This window comes from Styela clava, chromosome 4 (assembly GCF_964204865.1).
Source record: "Styela clava chromosome 4, kaStyClav1.hap1.2, whole genome shotgun sequence".
Classification (NCBI taxonomy): domain Eukaryota; kingdom Metazoa; phylum Chordata; class Ascidiacea; order Stolidobranchia; family Styelidae; genus Styela; species Styela clava.
Genome location: NC_135253.1, coordinates 15163030 through 15180922, shown reverse-complemented (window position 1 = coordinate 15180922; position 17893 = coordinate 15163030). Strand labels below are relative to the sequence as shown.

Here is a 17893-nt window from a genome sequence, read left to right as displayed (position 1 = left end):
TATGATAAGTTCTGCAACACATTTAAAAACAAATGTATATGAAGTCACCGATTATGCAGAAGCCTTTAGAACAACAAGATGACAAGATTGAAATCATTGCTCATGTTTGGTTGCTTTCTTCTATGTCTGGCAACAATACTGTTTGTGTGTAAGTACATTTTTCTGTGTTCGTTTTGATGAAGCATTACTAAGTGTGATAGTTACAGTTTATATTGATTGTTTTTGAAATTAAGAGTTTGTAACTTCAATTGCAGTTATTATTATGTAAATTTGTTCAAATTGTTGTTGTTGATTGATAGTTTTCTTAATTACCGGCAAGGATGAAAGAGTCATTTGTTGGCATTGTGGTCAAACCTTTTTTGCTTTTTATTAATTTATTGTAATAGGTTAGGATTTTCATATTTCATGAAGAAAAAGGAAAGGAGGCTTGGTTTCGTTCAGTTACCTGTCCAGGTCTGGTATGGAAATAGTTAACAGAATAATTGTTCTATATGCGTTGACTTGAGTAAAGAAGCCAGTGGTTATGCAAACAACTCTGTAATTGCAAGGAGTCCAACAATCCTCTTGCACATAATTTCTCATGGATTCCTGTGAAACCACAATGAAAAATAGCTCTTTTCTAATGCTCAACTGTTAAGCCATTATTATTATTCTCTTCTCTTGCTTATCTAACCATTGGCATTGTTGTAATAAAATATATATCTCATATCTTGCATCTTAATCATTTAAAATCTCAGTAAAACTTTAAAAGCGGAAAACTCACCGGTACGCGAAATTGTAGTGTAATAGCAATCAATGATCTTTTATTTCAGTACTGGCTAACACAAAGTTACGAGTGACAGCGGAACATATCAAGGTTGAATTAGATAGCGTGATATCAATAGAACAAAGACAAGATAATATATGGAATATATCAGATAAAGGTAGGTATGAATTGTTGTGAACTGTAGATTAAAACATTTTATGTGTCGATAAACCATACGCTTATTTCGGAGGCAGTGCTTTTGTGAATACAGAATTTTTGTATATATAATAAGAAGCGCTACTTTGTAATATGGGTACTGGAACTCTAACATATCTGATATCACATATTCGGCCAAAAATTTTTAATTCAAATTCATTAGGTTGGGCATGTCATTTATTCAAGCTTAGGCTCTCTATAGATATCACACCTTCTACTTTTGCTGTAGATCTGTTCCATATTCTTGACCTATTGAGAAGAAAGTAAAAACAATGTTTATGATGGGCTCAGAGGAATATTATCTTAGATAACTTTTCTCATTGGCAAAATATGATTGCCTTTTCATTGCAAAGCTGCAATTAAGTAGGCTACTATAGAAGAATATATTCATCCGACCTTATTTTAGGTCCCATCTCTCCATCCTTATATTACTGCAACTTCCCTTCTGCAAATGACGAATTTGCTGCAGAAGAAGGTATGTGAATTTAGACTATTTATATAGTTAACTGCATTATCAGTAGACAGTCATTATTTACAAGTATTATTTGTCCTAAGACCTTAAAATAAACTGATTGAAAACAATTTGAGCAATGGTCGTATGATGCTAGGAGAATAGATTATGTATAAATTTTTATGAGAATTGCTGATTTTTTAAACTATTGTCAACCTAAATCATAGGATTTACATACCGGTATTTATCATGAGGGAGAGGGTAGCCGATAAGACCGCTAATGGCAAATCACAGCCAGTCCATTTTGTGTATTGGAATACCGGTAGTAATCCAATTATTCATTTACAGATGCACAGACTTGATGATGGAGGAAGCCGCGAAACGCGATTAGGTAGAACACCCTGCAGCGGCAGGGAGTGCAGCAATCCTCTCGCACATGAGTAACCCCACATAATATTCAAACCTGCGAACCCATGCAGAGTAATCATATACAAATCTGATGCAAAACAATGAAGTTACATTTTATCCATTTTTGCAGGTAAACCTCCAAAATCAAGCTGGGTGTTGAAGCAGATTCAAGTTGTTATTCGACATGGTGATAGAAGTCCAATAGGATTTGAATTGTATAAAAAACTAAAAGTCAGACCAGACTATTGTCAACTGAGACCAAGTACAGTTCATATTATAACATTTTAATATAGTACCTTATTTTGAACTAGGAATCTCACAGTGACCGACAGCATTGGTTAAACCGTAAAGGAATGAGATTATTCTGATCAGTCATGCTTCATTGGTCTCAAGTGGTGTATGAGTGCAAAAGTATATGTGTATGTTTGTTTGCCTCAATATGTGATAGCATCTGATTAATAAACAAGAGAGCAATGCTAAAAGCCAAGGCCAAAACGAAGTGGAATGTGTATGCAATCTGTCACAGTAGACTACCGTACCACAGTCTTTACGACTTCACCTGTCCACTAATACGAATACTGCCACAAGGTGCGTAATTTTTACAAAATGAGTGACTAAGGAGTTGATATACAAAATCAAATAGTAGAATCTAAATCTGGGTACTTGGGTAATGATCTGTCTTATTGCTCAAATTGATTTATTTTTGGAACTATGGTATTTTAATTGGTGCATCTAAATACCATAAAAAATTATTAATTGGACTTCAGATCATCAGCCTAGTCATCCTTCTTTGAAGCAATTTATGAAGACAATATCACTGGATCATACAAGACTGATAATGCAAGGACGCAAACTTATTACTTCGCCTTTTCCCAGAAGCGAAATTTGTGGAAGTGCAACCTTGAGTCAGTTAGGTGTGGTAAGTAATAAATCTCCAGAATTCCATGTTTATCTCAAAATAGGAAATCAGGGAAGTAAAGCCCAATATATGGACATGAATGTTGTCATAGGTCACAGTACTGTATGGTAAAGCCTCAGCTCTAGCTGAACAGTGAGTGAGTTTTCTGGAAAGATTGGTGGGTGAACTGGCATAATGAAATGAAGCATTCCATATTCTTTAAAAAGTGCTCCCATGTTTCATAAAGTCTTCTCAAGCCTTCTAGCTGTTCCAACAATCTTTGAGTATGGACAATTTGAAAATGATTGGTGTATTTGTTATAAAAAAAGTCCTTTTACCAACAACAACAAGAATTCACCAGAATGATCCATGTATACACTTTGTTTCCAATCTTATTCAATCTTCTTCAATAATTTATTATATTCAGGTTCAGCACATACACAATGGTGAAATACTACGGAAGATGTACATTCAAAATCACAATCTTCTGGCAGAAGCAATTAAAAATAAAGCGGAAATAGCCAATAAAATTCTTGTTGTTTCCACAACCAGATCTAGAACTGTACAGAGTGCTATTGCTTTTTTATATGGACTCATTCCTGATTTTCATCTAGACCAGGTTAGATATTAATTTTTCTTCTTGTTGTTTTTCCTGGATTTTAAAGTTAATCTAATTCGGTAGTTACTAAAATTTTCATTGATGATATACCAAATTCAAATACGTAAAAAAAAATTAGAAGCATGAACTGAAAATTGTCTTTCTGGAAAATTTATCTATGGAAGCAAGACATAGTAACTCTAGTCATGACACGGTTGGGGCTTAGATCAAAGTATTTGCTTCAATTATTATTAGTTTTGTTGGATCGTGTTTCAGCGAGAAGACTTCTACTAGCATTTTACCTCAACTCCATATTGATAGAAATTTCGATTTCTGTCCTGAAGCTCTCAAAGAAATCAAATTTTGATACCAAATGCTTTGGTGTAGTCAAGCCTTCTTCAATATACTTTCAAGATTGCTTATCACAACCTTTTTTTTTTTCAAGTTTCTGAAAAAAATTTTGCCTTTGATTATCATCATTAAAAGTCTGAAATTTCTACCACTGAGGAATCCAAAATTTCGACGTTAACATTTGACCCCGGGAAGTTTGAGAATAAAACTCAGACACCAATGAAAACATGCCATACTCTGCCTCCACATTCCAGATTTCCTTGTTTCACAATTTCATTTTCACAGGTTGATATCAAGTATTCTAACAGTGATATTTTTTCAATGAAAAAATGTCCTGCTGTTTCTTTATTGGAGCAAAATATAAAAAACATGAGGTATAAGATCTATATTGAACATCAAAAAAAGAATTCTACTTTTCGTAAACTCGCAGATGGCTTTGGTATCAATGATCATTCAGGTGATAGATATTGCTATTTTTTAAGAGTAATATACTTGCTGTGCAGTAAAAAAATCTATTTCTATAGAAATATGAAAAATAGCCAAAAGACACAAATAAAATAAATTAGATATTACTTGACAACAAGAGTATAGGATCTGCTGTATAAAACATTACTATTGAAATTGTCACTGAACTTAAAAATGGTCATTTAAAAACTGTGCATTTCATTCTGTAACTTGAATCAATTCGAGTGCCTCGCAGAAATGCGTATTCTGTTTCATATTGGTTGAGATTTTGCATAACCTGCCGAAGGTAACTTCAACTTTGTGTAGAGTATTTCACTATATTTCTTTTTTTTTCAGGAGTTCTAATTGATAGTTTTGTGACTGGATTTCTTTGCAAAAACTATAAACTACCTTGTGCTGGCAATCAATCTTGTGTCACTGTGAAAGATCTCGACGTCTTATTAGAAGAAGAAGAATATATGATGAAGTAAGTAGAAAATTACCTTTTAAACAACAGCATATTGGGAGGAATCTTAATGAAGACTGAATTTTAGATGGGCAAAATTGTAGGAATGCTATTGTTTTTATTGTCTTTTTTGTGGTTTATGCAATCAATTCAGTATTTATTTTTAATGTAGAGGATCGCTACTCAAATTTGTGAATGTCTAATAGTATTTCGGATAACAATAAATGTCACATTGATGACTTATTTCGAATTTGTTGTTTACGTTTTTTTAACAGTGTTACGAGAGATTTATTTGATATTTTTTTCCTATTCTTAAGGCGAATTTCGAAAGAATCATATTACGTAAACCAGTCAATTTTGAGACTTCATCCCTTGTTACATAGAATATCAAAAATGATTATGAACAAAATATCAAACGATACCAAACCTGATGTAGTTCTCATATCAGGACATGACACCACATTGAAACCTCTCATAAGATCTCTCGGAATTCCAGAATACAGGTGTTTATTTCTTTTTTTTATAATTTTGTCCCTGTAATGAAACTTGTATTCAGATTAGTTAAATAATATAGATTGTAGTGTGCTGGATCAGGAGTGTGCCATCTTTAATACAGGAGGGCCAGATAGAAATAAGTGGGTGAAACCGCGTGCCGCACCCTCATTTAACGTAGGCTTTCTAGTAGTGCCGAGCAAAATACTTTTGATTATGGATCTCATGACACGCGTTGTTTGCTGTGCTGAAGCCAGCTGTTAGTGCATTGTAACGTCATAGGCATAGATATTAAATCGGACTCGGGTATAGACTTTGCGACGCTAAGGGATTGGAATTACTCGCACATACCAGATTAAACTAAATTAAAAACTCGTTTCGCAGCCCATACACTATTCAAAATTGGCAATCCCCAACGGACCGAACAGTTTTTCCTGTGGATCGCATTTGGCTCGTTGGTCGCAGCTTGCACACCTCCTAGATGCAGATGCCATGCTAGCAGTATGCTAATCATTTCATCATCCATGCATCTGAAACCATTAACTTGTTACCTATTCCTATACCCAACATGTATGTACTGGATGAAATGCTATGGTTCATCATATGATTAAGCCATCATATTCACTTTCATTTTACCTGGAATAATATGAAAGTGCTATCTGATCATACAGGAATGATAGTCCTGTTGCTAGACTAGAACGCTATTCCTTAACTATATTGGCGTCACAGGTTACAGATTTCTGATTGCAATCCTATGCCCACTACCACCCAGAACAGTGGTTCTCAAACTTTTGGAAAAATTATGCATAGCGGTTTCAATTTTTCTAATGACTCACCGTCAACTACAGAAATGAAAGGAATTAGCAACAGGGTATTTCAAGCATTCATCTATTGAATGACAATAAAACAGTTAATTCAATGAGATAGGTGCGCCTGCTTGGCTCCCACTAGTTCTCAAGGTTCTGTTATGGATAATGAAACTCTTCGAATATCGTGTCTTATGTCCATTCTGTTTCGGCATTTTGTTTTAATAGCGAGTAACATAGAAAAAGCTGCATGGAATGAGCATTTTTATTGCCATCTTAACGACACTGTAGTGCCACTGTAGATTTTCTTTTCCTCCAGAACAATCACAGCAAAACCGAATCCGACCTATGAATCGTCATATCTAAATTTGTTTTTTATGACGGGGGCATTTTTAAATAACCCCGAGAAAATTTACAATCAGATGCACACGCCTTCCATAAACAATACGCTCTGATTTACGGTACTTGCCACGTTAACCAACGTTTGTTACGTAATAATGTCTTCGGTAGAGCGTGTCGTGGTTTGGAGAATCACTATCAAAAGCATGCCATCTAAATTTTACTTCAAATCGAACTGCTTCTGTCTCGAGGCTAAAATTGTCTCGTGGTCCCCCTAAAATCGCTTCGCGGACACCTAAGCGACCGCAGACTCCAGTTTGAGAACCAATGACCCAAAATGTGATGAATTTGGTAAGCAATACTTTGCCATAAAGATTTTGTAACTTCTAAAATACTAGATTTTAATATCATTAAATACTTGAATACATATTTATTTGTTCAGAGTGAAAGTTGTGGTATAAGAGTATTCCTATATACCCCAAATATGGTATTATTTGTGACAAAAATTTTAATTTTCAAGGTGGCCTCGTCTTGGAACAAGGCTTGTGTTTGAACTCTGGTTCGATCCAGATACAAATCAACATTTTGTCAGAATTTTACTCAATGGAAAAGATTATACAATGCAAACAGCATGTTGTAAAACTCAGGGTAAGAGATATTTTCATTGTCTTGAAACTCGAGATAGAGCAGTTCAAGTAATCTTGTGAGCTGGTATGGTGTAATATAGAAGACTTGTTATCTGAGCGTAAAGATGTGGGGTGAGGTTATTTGCAGAAAAATGTTTTTGAGTAACGCATCAACTTTGCCATAGGCTCTACTTTATAGGTTTACTCTAACTATTTCCCTTGGAATTCATGTCTATCTCAACTCTGAAAACACCATTGGCACGGCGGTGTAGCGCATCGTGCTAAGCATTGGGAATCCACTTGCCATCGTACCTCTGATTATCCTGCGTGGGTTCACAGGTTTGAAGCCCATGCGGGGTAAATTATGTTCGAGAGGATTGCTGGACTCCTCGCCGCCGTAGGGTGGTTCATGTAACCGCTGGCTGGTTGGTTACGACTTCCTCCATCATCAAGACCATGCATCTGAAAACAAATGTATCGCTAACTAATTCCATACCCGACATGGACCGGACGAGAGGTCATGGTTCACCATATGATTGAGCCGTATTATCCTCTTTATCCCCGGGATAAATTTGTCTGATTAAGCCATATTATTATCTTTTCTTTCCCCTGGAATAAATATGTAAATTCTATCCCAAAATGTTGTTTTTTCTTGTGAGGAGTAATAGGCTTCATCCTTATGACACATGCTTAAGCTCAAGTTCTGGAATGGTTGATGATCCTTTTGATGACATTCTCAAACAAAAAAAGCAATTCTCAATTTATTGATTTGAACCACATGAGGAAGTTAGATGAAATATTGCATTTTGTTTGAATGCAATTTCAAGTGATGTTATTGTAAGAAAATGCATGAAGAGTACTCAAAAACTGGAATAGAATTATACAACTATTCAGAATTTGTAACTATAATATTTATTGCCTTATACAGAACCTCACCGTGATTCTTCAAAAGTTTGTAATGTCAACAATTTCTTTTCATTTGTAACATCTGGAATTTTCAAGCACTTCAATGCCAAAACACACGATGAAGCATGTAACACTGCACCTTTATTTATGAACTAAAAATGATGTATTTTTTTTATATTATTCTCTTGAGCTATGTGTTTTTTTTTTCGTTCGAATTCTTCACTGATATAGGCAATAATAATCTTTTGAGTAAATGTGTTATCTTTCAAATAAATATGCTGTTAGCGTTTACACACAGTATATAGGTTCGAATACCATCCAGCTAAATGTCTTCATTTTTAATAGCTAATATTTCTGACTTGTACACTTGTATGCATTTTATCGTGGCACAAACCATTAAATGTTTTTCAATGTTTTTTTCAATCCATAATATTATGGAAATATTTTGCACAACATAATTGAAAGTGTCAATTTTTACCATGTACTTTTTTGTTTTTTCAAAATATAGTACTGAAGAATTATTTCAACCATCTGTATATCTTAAACAGTCAATTGTTGGACTATTTTATTTACTTTATATATAAATTGAACAATTTTAGTGTATAGTACTGTAAGCAGTAATTGCTGCCTTGCTGTTGTGTAGATATTCGTACAAATTTTCTAAATCATGATGTAAAAAAATTCAGCATTCAGCAACATTCAGTATTGTGCCATCCTTTATAGAGTTCAAATTATATTGAAGGTCATTAGGTTGATGTAATTTAATTTTGGATGCTTTGCTGAAGTTGAAAACTTTTTAAGCATTTGTTTCTGTAAGTAGTAAGTAGTAGGATAGAGGATTTTTGCCCAATTTTCCATTCTGTCCATCCTAGCTCGGAAGTTTTTGTCTCATTTTAAGTGTTCCAAAAGTGTGATAGCACACTGTCTGTAGCCTTCAATATTATTTCATGGTAGCCTAGGCCCTAGCTAGATTATAGCAGTTGGATATTTAATGTTCTAGCATGAAGGACTCACTGTATAAGTTCTCCCATGAAATCATCTACTTACACTTATGTGCACTAATACTGTTGCTAACCAATTTATATTATGCTCAGTACTTTTAAGCAATATTTGTGTGACAGGTTGAATGTTCAGTCTGTATTGTTTTGTCTATCAATCCATTGGTTTTGTGGGATTACAGAATTTCCGGACCATGAGGTGGCATAAGAGACGGATTGAGTTATTATTTTCAATTGCTTCAGGAGTTATTTAAAAATAATAATAAATATATGTGGATTTTTAGATTTATTTACCAGTATTCACCACAGTAGCGACAAATAATTAACCTTTTGCACCAGATATAAATCTACAAGTATTCGTATATTGTGAAAAAACCCAAAATCATAACCCAAACGATCTTGCTGTTGGAAAATTGAATGGAGCGAAAAGTTCATATACTGGTTTGTATGCTGTTTTCTTTTCTTAGAAATTCTTCAATCCATAGGAAAGATGTGTCTGCGACCTACTTTATAGCTTTACAACTTAATTGTGCAATATCTGTTTGTGTTAATGGTGTGTGAATGGTGTTAAACTTTCTTCAATAAATATATTGGAAACTATTGTTATGTAATTATTTGTATTTTGTATACTATTGTGGTAAGTGTACTGATAGTTAAGCAAAATTTAAAAAAAAACTTCCCAAAACTCAAAAAGTTATCTAATATTAGAGAAATGCAATCAAATTGCCAGTAGCTTTTATTCCCAATTAGTCTGTAAGTTGACTGGAGTTCAATGGTAACCGACCACACCTATTATCGTTCCTCTTCCCCAAAATTGACATGAAATATTACACATTTGAAAACTTCAATCATGTATATCATGAATTTCAATAGATGTAAGAGCGAGGTTAGATTCCGTTGATCCAGCTGTATCCATTTCCAGTGATGGGTATAAGTCCCCAAAACCGTAGTTGCGAGTCATAACCTAAAATGAATAATTTTCGTATGACTTTTCGAATTTGGGTCATATTTAACAAGGGAGTTTAAACTTATTTTCATTTATTAAGATGAATTTGGTAAATGGAGAAATAGTTGAGATAAGAATTGTTTTGATTTATTCAAGTGCTTAATGAATTAAGATTTTTTTTTCTGACAAAAGGGATGTCAAACGCCTTAAATGACAAATTTTCAGAAGGCAATGTTAAATGAAATCTATCTAATTCAATGGCAACGTCAATTCAAATATTTGGGTTAGAAACTCTGTTCAGATTGGCTGCGAGGACTTCTATCAGGTATGAGAATAAGGATGTAGATTTCGTTAACAGGTAGAAACGACGATTTTTACATACACTGGTTGGCTCTCGACATTATTTCTTGTACCTTTTGCATTCACGTTATTATTTGTATTGAGAGTAAATCTCGTAAAAAAAATTTTGCAGCGTGCTTCGGACATATGGAAGTATTTTAGTAAAACCCGAATCCTTTAGTAAATGTCATTTATGTGACAAATATTCTGTGTTCGACGTGCAAGTTCTACTGTGAGATATTATAAAGAAAAACATCATCAACTGCGCACTTGTTGGATGACATTGAATATACGATTTTGCAATAAAATCGTGAACAATATATTTCGACCCTGTATGTTAGTCGTTGATTTTGACCGAAAACTGATCTTGAATTTATCATTGTCAAATTTTCATAATCAGCAATCTTGGCACTTCAATCATTTTTCACATTTATTGGGTCCTTACCAATACAGTTAGTGATATTCTTTTGATTTAAACGCCACAGATGATGAATTTGCGATGACGTAATCATTTTTGAAGAAATTGTACACTATAAAGATGATTTGTACCAGAGATGTCAGTTAACGGTTAAAATAAATCGTAACCGTTAACCATCTAAAATCGGTTAACCATTCCCAGCCCTAATGATAACACAAGACATCGCGAGCTAAAAAATACATGTACATGTATACCAACGACTAACATACCGATATATACACACGAATGTGCGAGTACAATATACCAACCACTAGAAGGTAGCTTTATTCATAAATGAACAAAAACATTAATATTTATTTTTAATCAAAAACGGAATTTTCATTTTTTGTCCCGTGATGAAAGAAATAAACGTGCACATCAATCGCTAAAAGTAATATCATGAAAATCACGGCTGTCACGAGACTGCAGCCTACGATGTTGCTGTGATGTCATAATCATTCGGTCTGCTGTATTCGATTTATTGAGACGCTGTCAAAGGTTCGTTTCGCATGTATATATAACTTATTTATTGTTACTTTACTTAATTGAAGTTCAAATATTGCGATAGTTTTCCAAAATGTAATCTTTAAATCAAAATTTAACTGTTTATTCGTTTTCTTTATTTGGTTTTTATTCGAACAAAAGTTAGGTGTAACAAATGCATTATTCCAGTATTCTGATATTCAATTGACGCTGGAATTCAATTTGGTAAAAAAAAATGATCGTCTTACCGGTACCTTATCTTCTAATTTAATTGTTCCATGGCATAAAATACAACAGAAAAAATAGAAATGCGGTATGCATGGTAGTCTTACTACTGTACTAGTCTACCTGCTAAACTGCAAGTAAATTTTTTTCTGGAGTACGGTACCGGTACAGGAGTAAGTTAGTTCAGTAGTCACAGTACCGTACTGCAGTAAGCAGCCAAAGCCTGAAAGCAGTTACAGCATACAGGCATAAGACAGTACAACAGTAAGCAAGGTTTAATTTGTCACTCTCTTTATGCTTTATTGCTAAATTGAAGTTGTAGCTTTCGGCAAGGGTCAAACCAGATTATAACTGTTGCAACTTGCACTTATAGATTTATCGGGTCTCATGTAGTTTCGTACCTAACATACTTCTAGCGGGCGTAGCACAACAATTTTTTCATGTGTCAATCCTAACCCCCACCTGACTATGCCATCCAAATATTACGTCTCTACGACGTCACAGTGACGTAATAGAGACCTTCAAACTATACGAACTGTCATCCAAGACGCGCACGTCTGCGCACCCGAAATCGAACGGCTATTTCTCTCGTTTTTACGTCGCGACGATTCCAATATGAGAGAGATCGCTGACGTTAGTAAGTTCTTTATCGTCGGCGCCGATGCCATTTCGGGCGATAGTACGTATATTTAACAAGCTCTATGACGTGATTGTGATGTCGTAGTGACGTTGGATGGCATAGTCTGGTGGGGGTTAGGATTGACATGTCAAAAAATTGTGATGCTACGCCCACTAGAAGTATGTTAGGTAAGAAACTACACGAGACCCGATTTATCGCGTGTGATATCTAATTCTGTAATTTGAAGTGTGAGGCAAATACCAAAGTGTGCATGGTCTATGTAAAAATATCTGTACATATACTGATATACAATACATGCAGACATGCCATCCAGCCATAACAGCATAAGGTTTTTTTCTTTTCTCCTCTTGATATATATGAATCACATGTAGGATTTAGGATAGGATAGGATTTACATATTTATCCCGGGGGAGAGGAAAGCCGATAAGACGGCTTATCCATATGGCGAACCACGGTCTCTCGTCCGGTTACCATTCCAAGTCTGGTATGGGATTAGTTATATTGTTTGTTTTCGGAAGCATGGACTTGGTGGTGGAGGAGGCCGTAACCGACCAGCGGTTACGTGAACCACCCAACGACGGCGAGGAGTCCAGCAATCCTCTCTCACATAATCATCCCTGCATGGGATTCGAACCTGCGAACCCACGCAGAGTAATTAGAGGTGCGGTGGCGAGCGTATTCCTAAAGCTTAGCCCGTTGAGCCACACCGCCGTGCCAAGTGGTGTAGTGTCTAATATTCTTGTTGCTATTTTTAAAAGGTATTATACTGTTGTTCTAATTCAGTGTTCTTCAAACTTTTTTCAACATGACCTACATTGCACGGCCAAATTTTTTTGCGACCTCCAGGAACTAAAATAAAAATAAAATTTAGTTCAAACATGAGTTAGTGTTAGGAAAATATATAACCGACACCCCCTTTTTTTGCCCATCAAGGCATCGGGACCCCCAGTTCGAGGAGCTCTGTTTTAATTAATATTTTTTTTGGTTACTGATTTTACTTTATTGAACGTGTTTGTAGTTTCTAATTGCCATGTTTTTTATTGATTCCATTCAGGTCTCATAAATTTTTGATAATTTGAAATAAGATCCTATTTCACATATAACTGTAGAAGAAGAGAGTAAAAAATTCAACATAAGCAAGATTTCTGCAATATAGCATATTCAATAATAGCAATTACGACATGGGACCAGAGCATGTGGACCTGTTTAAAATTAAAATATTCTGTGGCTTTCAAAACAACACCAGTCTTCAGCAAGGAAAATAATAAATATGCACTGTGCTGGAACACTGTTGACTTTATAATTCTGTGCAGACATTATTTCGACATCATTTATTAAAAATTAGGCAATAAAATCTGTTCTCATATAGCATCCTACAGATATCAGTTGACGTTACAAAAATGTTACATTTGACATTGGACTGCAGCCGATGGTTGCTGACCACTTTGGGGTACAGGTCTAAGTCTGCTCAAAATGGACAAATCTTGTTGGTGTTCAGAGGGGAAAGTTGGTTTGTGTAATAAATTGAGGCGCTCGATTATCTTTATCTCTTTTTACATTTGTAAGCATTAACTTAACATTAGTAATTTTTACAGATACTTAGTATAAATTGTCACTTTATCATGAAATTATAGTCTCATTCTGACATCAACTCTTTAGAACAAGCGTTTAGATTAGGACAACGAACAAAATGTCCGAATACGATGCTAATCCGTTTTCAGATCCTTTTGCTGACCAATCGGTTACAAATGCCACTGCAAATTCTCAGGAAGCTAATTTGGAAGATTATAACCCATTTGCTTCTCAGCCAAAGTCGCAGCCAGCTGTGATGGAACCCAGCTCTAATCCACCACCTTATACACCTGAACCTGCAGCAGTAGCGAGTCCACAGCCTCCTCAACAAGCATCAGCAGGACATGAAGAACTATTGAGAAGGCAAGAAGAGTTAGAGCGGAAAGCTGAAGAACTGAATAGAAGAGAGCAACAGATGAATGCTGGGAATTTCAATCCTAGAGCCAATAACTGGCCTCCTATTCCAAAGTTTTGTCCGATCGGGCCTTGCTTTTTTCAAGATTTCTCTCTTGACATACCTGTGGAGTTTCAACGAACAATTAAAATGTTGTATTACTTGTGGATGTTTTATGTAGTTATTCTATTTATCAATGTCTTCTCATGTTTGGCCGTGTTCACACAAGATTCTGGTCAAGGTGTCGGCTTTGGTTTGGCAATATTGTGGTTCTGTCTCAATGCTCCTTGTTCAATGTGCTGGTACAGACCTGCTTACAGTGCTTTCAAATCAGACAGCTCCTTCTACTTCTTCTTCTTTTTCTTCATCATGTTCTGTCAGGTATGAAAAAATCACAGGGGGTTTTATTATTATCTTAGAACAATAATGATGTTTATTATACCAGCTTCTGTTATGTTTTAAACGTAACTAGAAATATGGAAACCGATGCTTGTTAAATTACCAACAGTAATCCTCTAATGTATTTTTTATGCCCCAATGCCTTATTGATCACTGTATTAATAGTTGATTTTTGCAAATATATATGAAAAGTAGTCCGAAGCATACTCCCAAGCAAAACAAAAAAGTGGTTTAGAAGTACTTCCATCCAATTTTACTGAACTCTCAGCCTCAAGGTTTAGCACTGTTGAATGCTAACTTTACTCTGGCGGTATGCTACATGGTGTACTACAAGGTGGACCATTAGGATTTTTCCGCTCCATTTTTCATAATGTTTCAATTGCAAACCATTATATGTATATATAATATGTAGTAAACGAATTACAGTGGATCCCCTCTAACAGCTTTCATTTTACTATTGATTAATCCTTCTTCAACAGTTTGTAACAAGTGTGGTGATGTGTGTTGGAATTCCCAACTCAGGATATGCTGGATGGATTCTTGCTTTTTCCTACACAAATCATATTGGGGTAGCAATCATGTGCTACACTCAAGCAGTCCTATTCACAGTCAATGCTGTAGCAGATGTTCTTCTGCTTAAGAAGGTTTGTGATCTTTAAGTTCAATATTCACCATATGTCTAGATTTAGTCTTTCCCTATTTGTTATTGATTAGCAATAGCCCATAAACATTGATGTATCAAATCTATTTGGGCAAATAGCATAACTTTTAAATTTTGTTGGTCATAGAAAAAAGCTCGTTCTTCATAGAATAAGCTTTGGAAGGATACGATTATCATTTTGTTGTATTTTTGTGAATTGGACGTTTCTTTTTCGTTAAAAGTCAAATGTTTTATTTAAAAGACTTTCCGATATTTTGTTTTTATTTTAACTAGTGCTGATGTGTTGAAAGGTAATATTTGATGCAAGGCTATTTTTACAATGCTTTTCTTATTGTTCAGGTACATTCCATCTACAGAACTACGGGTGCGAGCTTCGAGAAGGCCCAACAAGAGTTTGCCAGTGGAGTCATGAAGAATCCTGGTGTTCAGAGAGCAGCAGCTGATGCAGCTACCGCTGCAGTCTCTAGCACAATAAACAACAAATAAATAATTTTGATTTATCAATAGACAAAAAAGTATATTATATATGCTGTCAATGGTGTTGGCAACACAAACAGCAATAAGTCTGCTGTGTAGTATCCGCCCGAGCAGGGTAATGTGCATTGTAGTTGTATAATCGTGATTTACATTGTTTATATAAATGTGGTTCAGTCAAGTAAAATTTAAAATTATGCTATCAGCGATGAAGGAGAATAAAAAACAAATGATTTGTCTTGTCCATAGCCATTGTTATGCGTGACAAAACTATATATAAACCTGCTGTAAACTTTATTGTGGTTTCGTGATTTCTTTGGTAACTACATCTATATTCTTTTCTTATGATTATACACTGAGTTGTGTACTTAATTTTTTTTTCATTATTTAGTTCTTATGTTGTTAGTATAACAATTTAGTATGTTAGTATCTATATTATTATTTATCAACTATACATAGATGGAGCTAGTTAGCCAGTACAAAGTCGTGTGTATTTCATCACGTATGGTGTAATTCAAAATAATGCTCTCATTTCCATGTTTTCTCTGAGCCCAAAATGACATTGTTGTAAAGTATAAATTGTGTTGTCTGTAACTGCCACTCAAATTCATCTAATTGTTCCAGTTTTAAAAAAGGACATTTTCAAAGCGGTAGAATTTCATACTAGCACAAATTTGACTTTTGAACTATAGTATTGGGCAACTGACTTGAATTGTTGTTTTAAGCCAAGAAGTCTGTTGTTTAATATTGAGCTCATGTTGGCTATATTTTGGACGATTGGTTTATTTTTAGCAGAAGTTTCGAATTGTGTCATCAGATAAATACAGCAAAAAAAATTAGGAATTAGTTGAATTTTAGTATTGCCCAGCCTAGATATTGCTTTGGAGTTTTGCCAGATGTTTGAAAGTTCTATTTTGTACAATTCTATGGCAAAATATTATTAACATAGAGCAGCATGATATTATAAAATCATATACCAAGTTTCTTTATATATACATAATATACGTTGTACTTTTGGGTTAATTTTGAGAATCAAAGTTCAATTTTTAAATTAAGTGAATCAACATCACTATATATCAATCTTCAAAATTTCTGTCATGTTATAATACTATCTCGAGTTCCTTTTCATATCTTCCTATCCCTTTACTATCTCTAATAAGATTGGTACTTTTGTTCAATTTGACATTGTTTGGAAAGGTGGAATATTGTAATTCAATATGGTTATTGGATACATTATGTCGATATATTGTAATTTTTTGTTGTGATGTTCACTGAATGAATAATTGATATATTAATTATGTAATAAAGTTTTGAATTTCATGAAAACAGAGGGATTGGGAAAAATGTTTTCGAAATCACAACTCCTGGCAGTCAACTGTTACAGTTAAACATTTCTAATGCATGATCCAAAAACTTTTGTAATTACAACGGGGCAGTATCACACACATGGGGAGTGTTCATCTGTGTATTGATTAATTACATAAGTCTGTGTATTATTGTATGTACAATTAACAAACGATTGACAAATACACTATTCGTTTATTTTAATTTTTTCAGTTTAATTAGACAAAAATTTTTGTTCTCACATCCTCTTGGGTTTGGGACATTGAGTGTAAATCTTACATAGATTACATCATTTGTATTCGAGTACTGTCGTGTTATACTTCATTTCATCTTCATTATACAAATAATGCTCTGGCGGCTTGTGAAAACTTATGGTATATAAACTTTTAATAAAATATGTTTAAAAATATTTTCATCTATTGAAATCAAGCACAATCACATAGAAGTATATTTCAAATTTCATTTTGGGAATTTTTGCTTTGCATTTGCTTTTTTCAAAAATTGCTCCGAAATATGCATGTATTTGTATATCTGTAGGATGTGCAAGCTTATCTTCTCAGTTTGTTCAATTGGACATGATTATTGCACCTGCTTCATTGGCTAAGAAGATTTTCTAGGATCTTACGATGATAAATTTGACTGCATGCTCACTGATAATATATGTTTGAAATGAAGTAGTCCATTGAATTTCTTCAAGTAGAAACACTACTGATTTGTCTGTTGCATCTCTAAGCTCTTAATGCTGGAACTTGGTATTCAGTCAAGTACTACTTAGTAGGTTTCTGTTTATATCAGAAAATGGTAGAAATAGTATCCTGATGATTGTGCATAAGTTAAATGTAAACTCTGTTACTCAAATGGTTTTTGGGTACAGTACTGGGTTGTGCACACGATTAGTAAATAGATTTACCTAATAGATGTGTGAGTGGTGGGTGGTATAGAAAAATGGGCAGTTTATTTTAATCATCTCGAAGATTATTGGGCGAAGAATACAGCATCGAAACCATGCCTACAACAATAAAGGACTAACCAGATTTTGGTGGTAACATCAGGGGTGTCAAATTAGGGATGGCGAAATACGCAGGGTGACTAACAATGGGTGGAAACGGGTTTTAACGCCTAGTACTGTGCATCGACCTGCAGAGAGATAATATTTAATCAATACTTATTTCACATGCAAAACTTGTTAATGTCTACTACAAAATACCGGTATAG

General features: G+C 34.5%; 2 protein-coding genes across 3 annotated transcripts; both read left to right on the top strand.

The window, feature by feature from the left end:
- Positions 1-6: 6 nt before the first annotated feature.
- Positions 7-9344, top strand: LOC120325753 (2-phosphoxylose phosphatase 1-like). 2 transcript variants are annotated; one of them, XM_039391909.2, is made up of 11 exons: positions 7-148; positions 813-923; positions 1368-1436; positions 1951-2082; positions 2588-2739; positions 3146-3337; positions 3953-4124; positions 4469-4598; positions 4895-5080; positions 6735-6862; positions 7769-9344. In XM_039391909.2, the coding sequence occupies exons 1-11, from the start codon at positions 79-81 to the stop codon at positions 7900-7902; spliced, it is 1476 nt and encodes a 491-aa protein (XP_039247843.2). In that variant the 5' UTR covers positions 7-78; the 3' UTR covers positions 7903-9344. The 2 variants fall into 2 exon arrangements, with proteins under 2 accessions (XP_039247843.2, XP_039247845.2); XM_039391911.2 differs by lacking the exons at positions 7-148; positions 813-923; positions 1368-1436; positions 1951-2082 and adding an exon at positions 2095-2408.
- Positions 9345-13403: 4059 nt separating this feature from the next.
- LOC120325758 (secretory carrier-associated membrane protein 1-like) lies at positions 13404-17355 on the top strand. The gene is made up of 3 exons (XM_039391919.2): positions 13404-14181; positions 14679-14843; positions 15200-17355. Exons 1-3 carry the CDS (start codon positions 13525-13527, stop codon positions 15344-15346), a joined length of 969 nt encoding a protein of 322 aa, XP_039247853.2. The 5' UTR covers positions 13404-13524; the 3' UTR covers positions 15347-17355.
- The last annotated feature ends 538 nt before the right edge of the window (positions 17356-17893 follow it).

Excerpts from the sequence above, each read along its gene's own strand:
- LOC120325753 (XM_039391909.2), top strand. The coding sequence starts at position 79 with ATGACAAGATTGAAATCATTGCTCATGTTTGGTTGCTTTCTTCTATGT. Across the intron at positions 149-812 it reads GGCAACAATACTGTTTGTGT|TACTGGCTAACACAAAGTTA; the intron begins GTAAGTACATTT and ends CTTTTATTTCAG. Across the intron at positions 2,083-2,587 it reads CTATTGTCAACTGAGACCAA|ATCATCAGCCTAGTCATCCT; the intron begins GTACAGTTCATA and ends ATTGGACTTCAG.
- LOC120325758 (XM_039391919.2), top strand. The coding sequence starts at position 13,525 with ATGTCCGAATACGATGCTAATCCGTTTTCAGATCCTTTTGCTGACCAA. Across the intron at positions 14,182-14,678 it reads TCTTCATCATGTTCTGTCAG|TTTGTAACAAGTGTGGTGAT; the intron begins GTATGAAAAAAT and ends CTTCTTCAACAG. Across the intron at positions 14,844-15,199 it reads ATGTTCTTCTGCTTAAGAAG|GTACATTCCATCTACAGAAC; the intron begins GTTTGTGATCTT and ends CTTATTGTTCAG.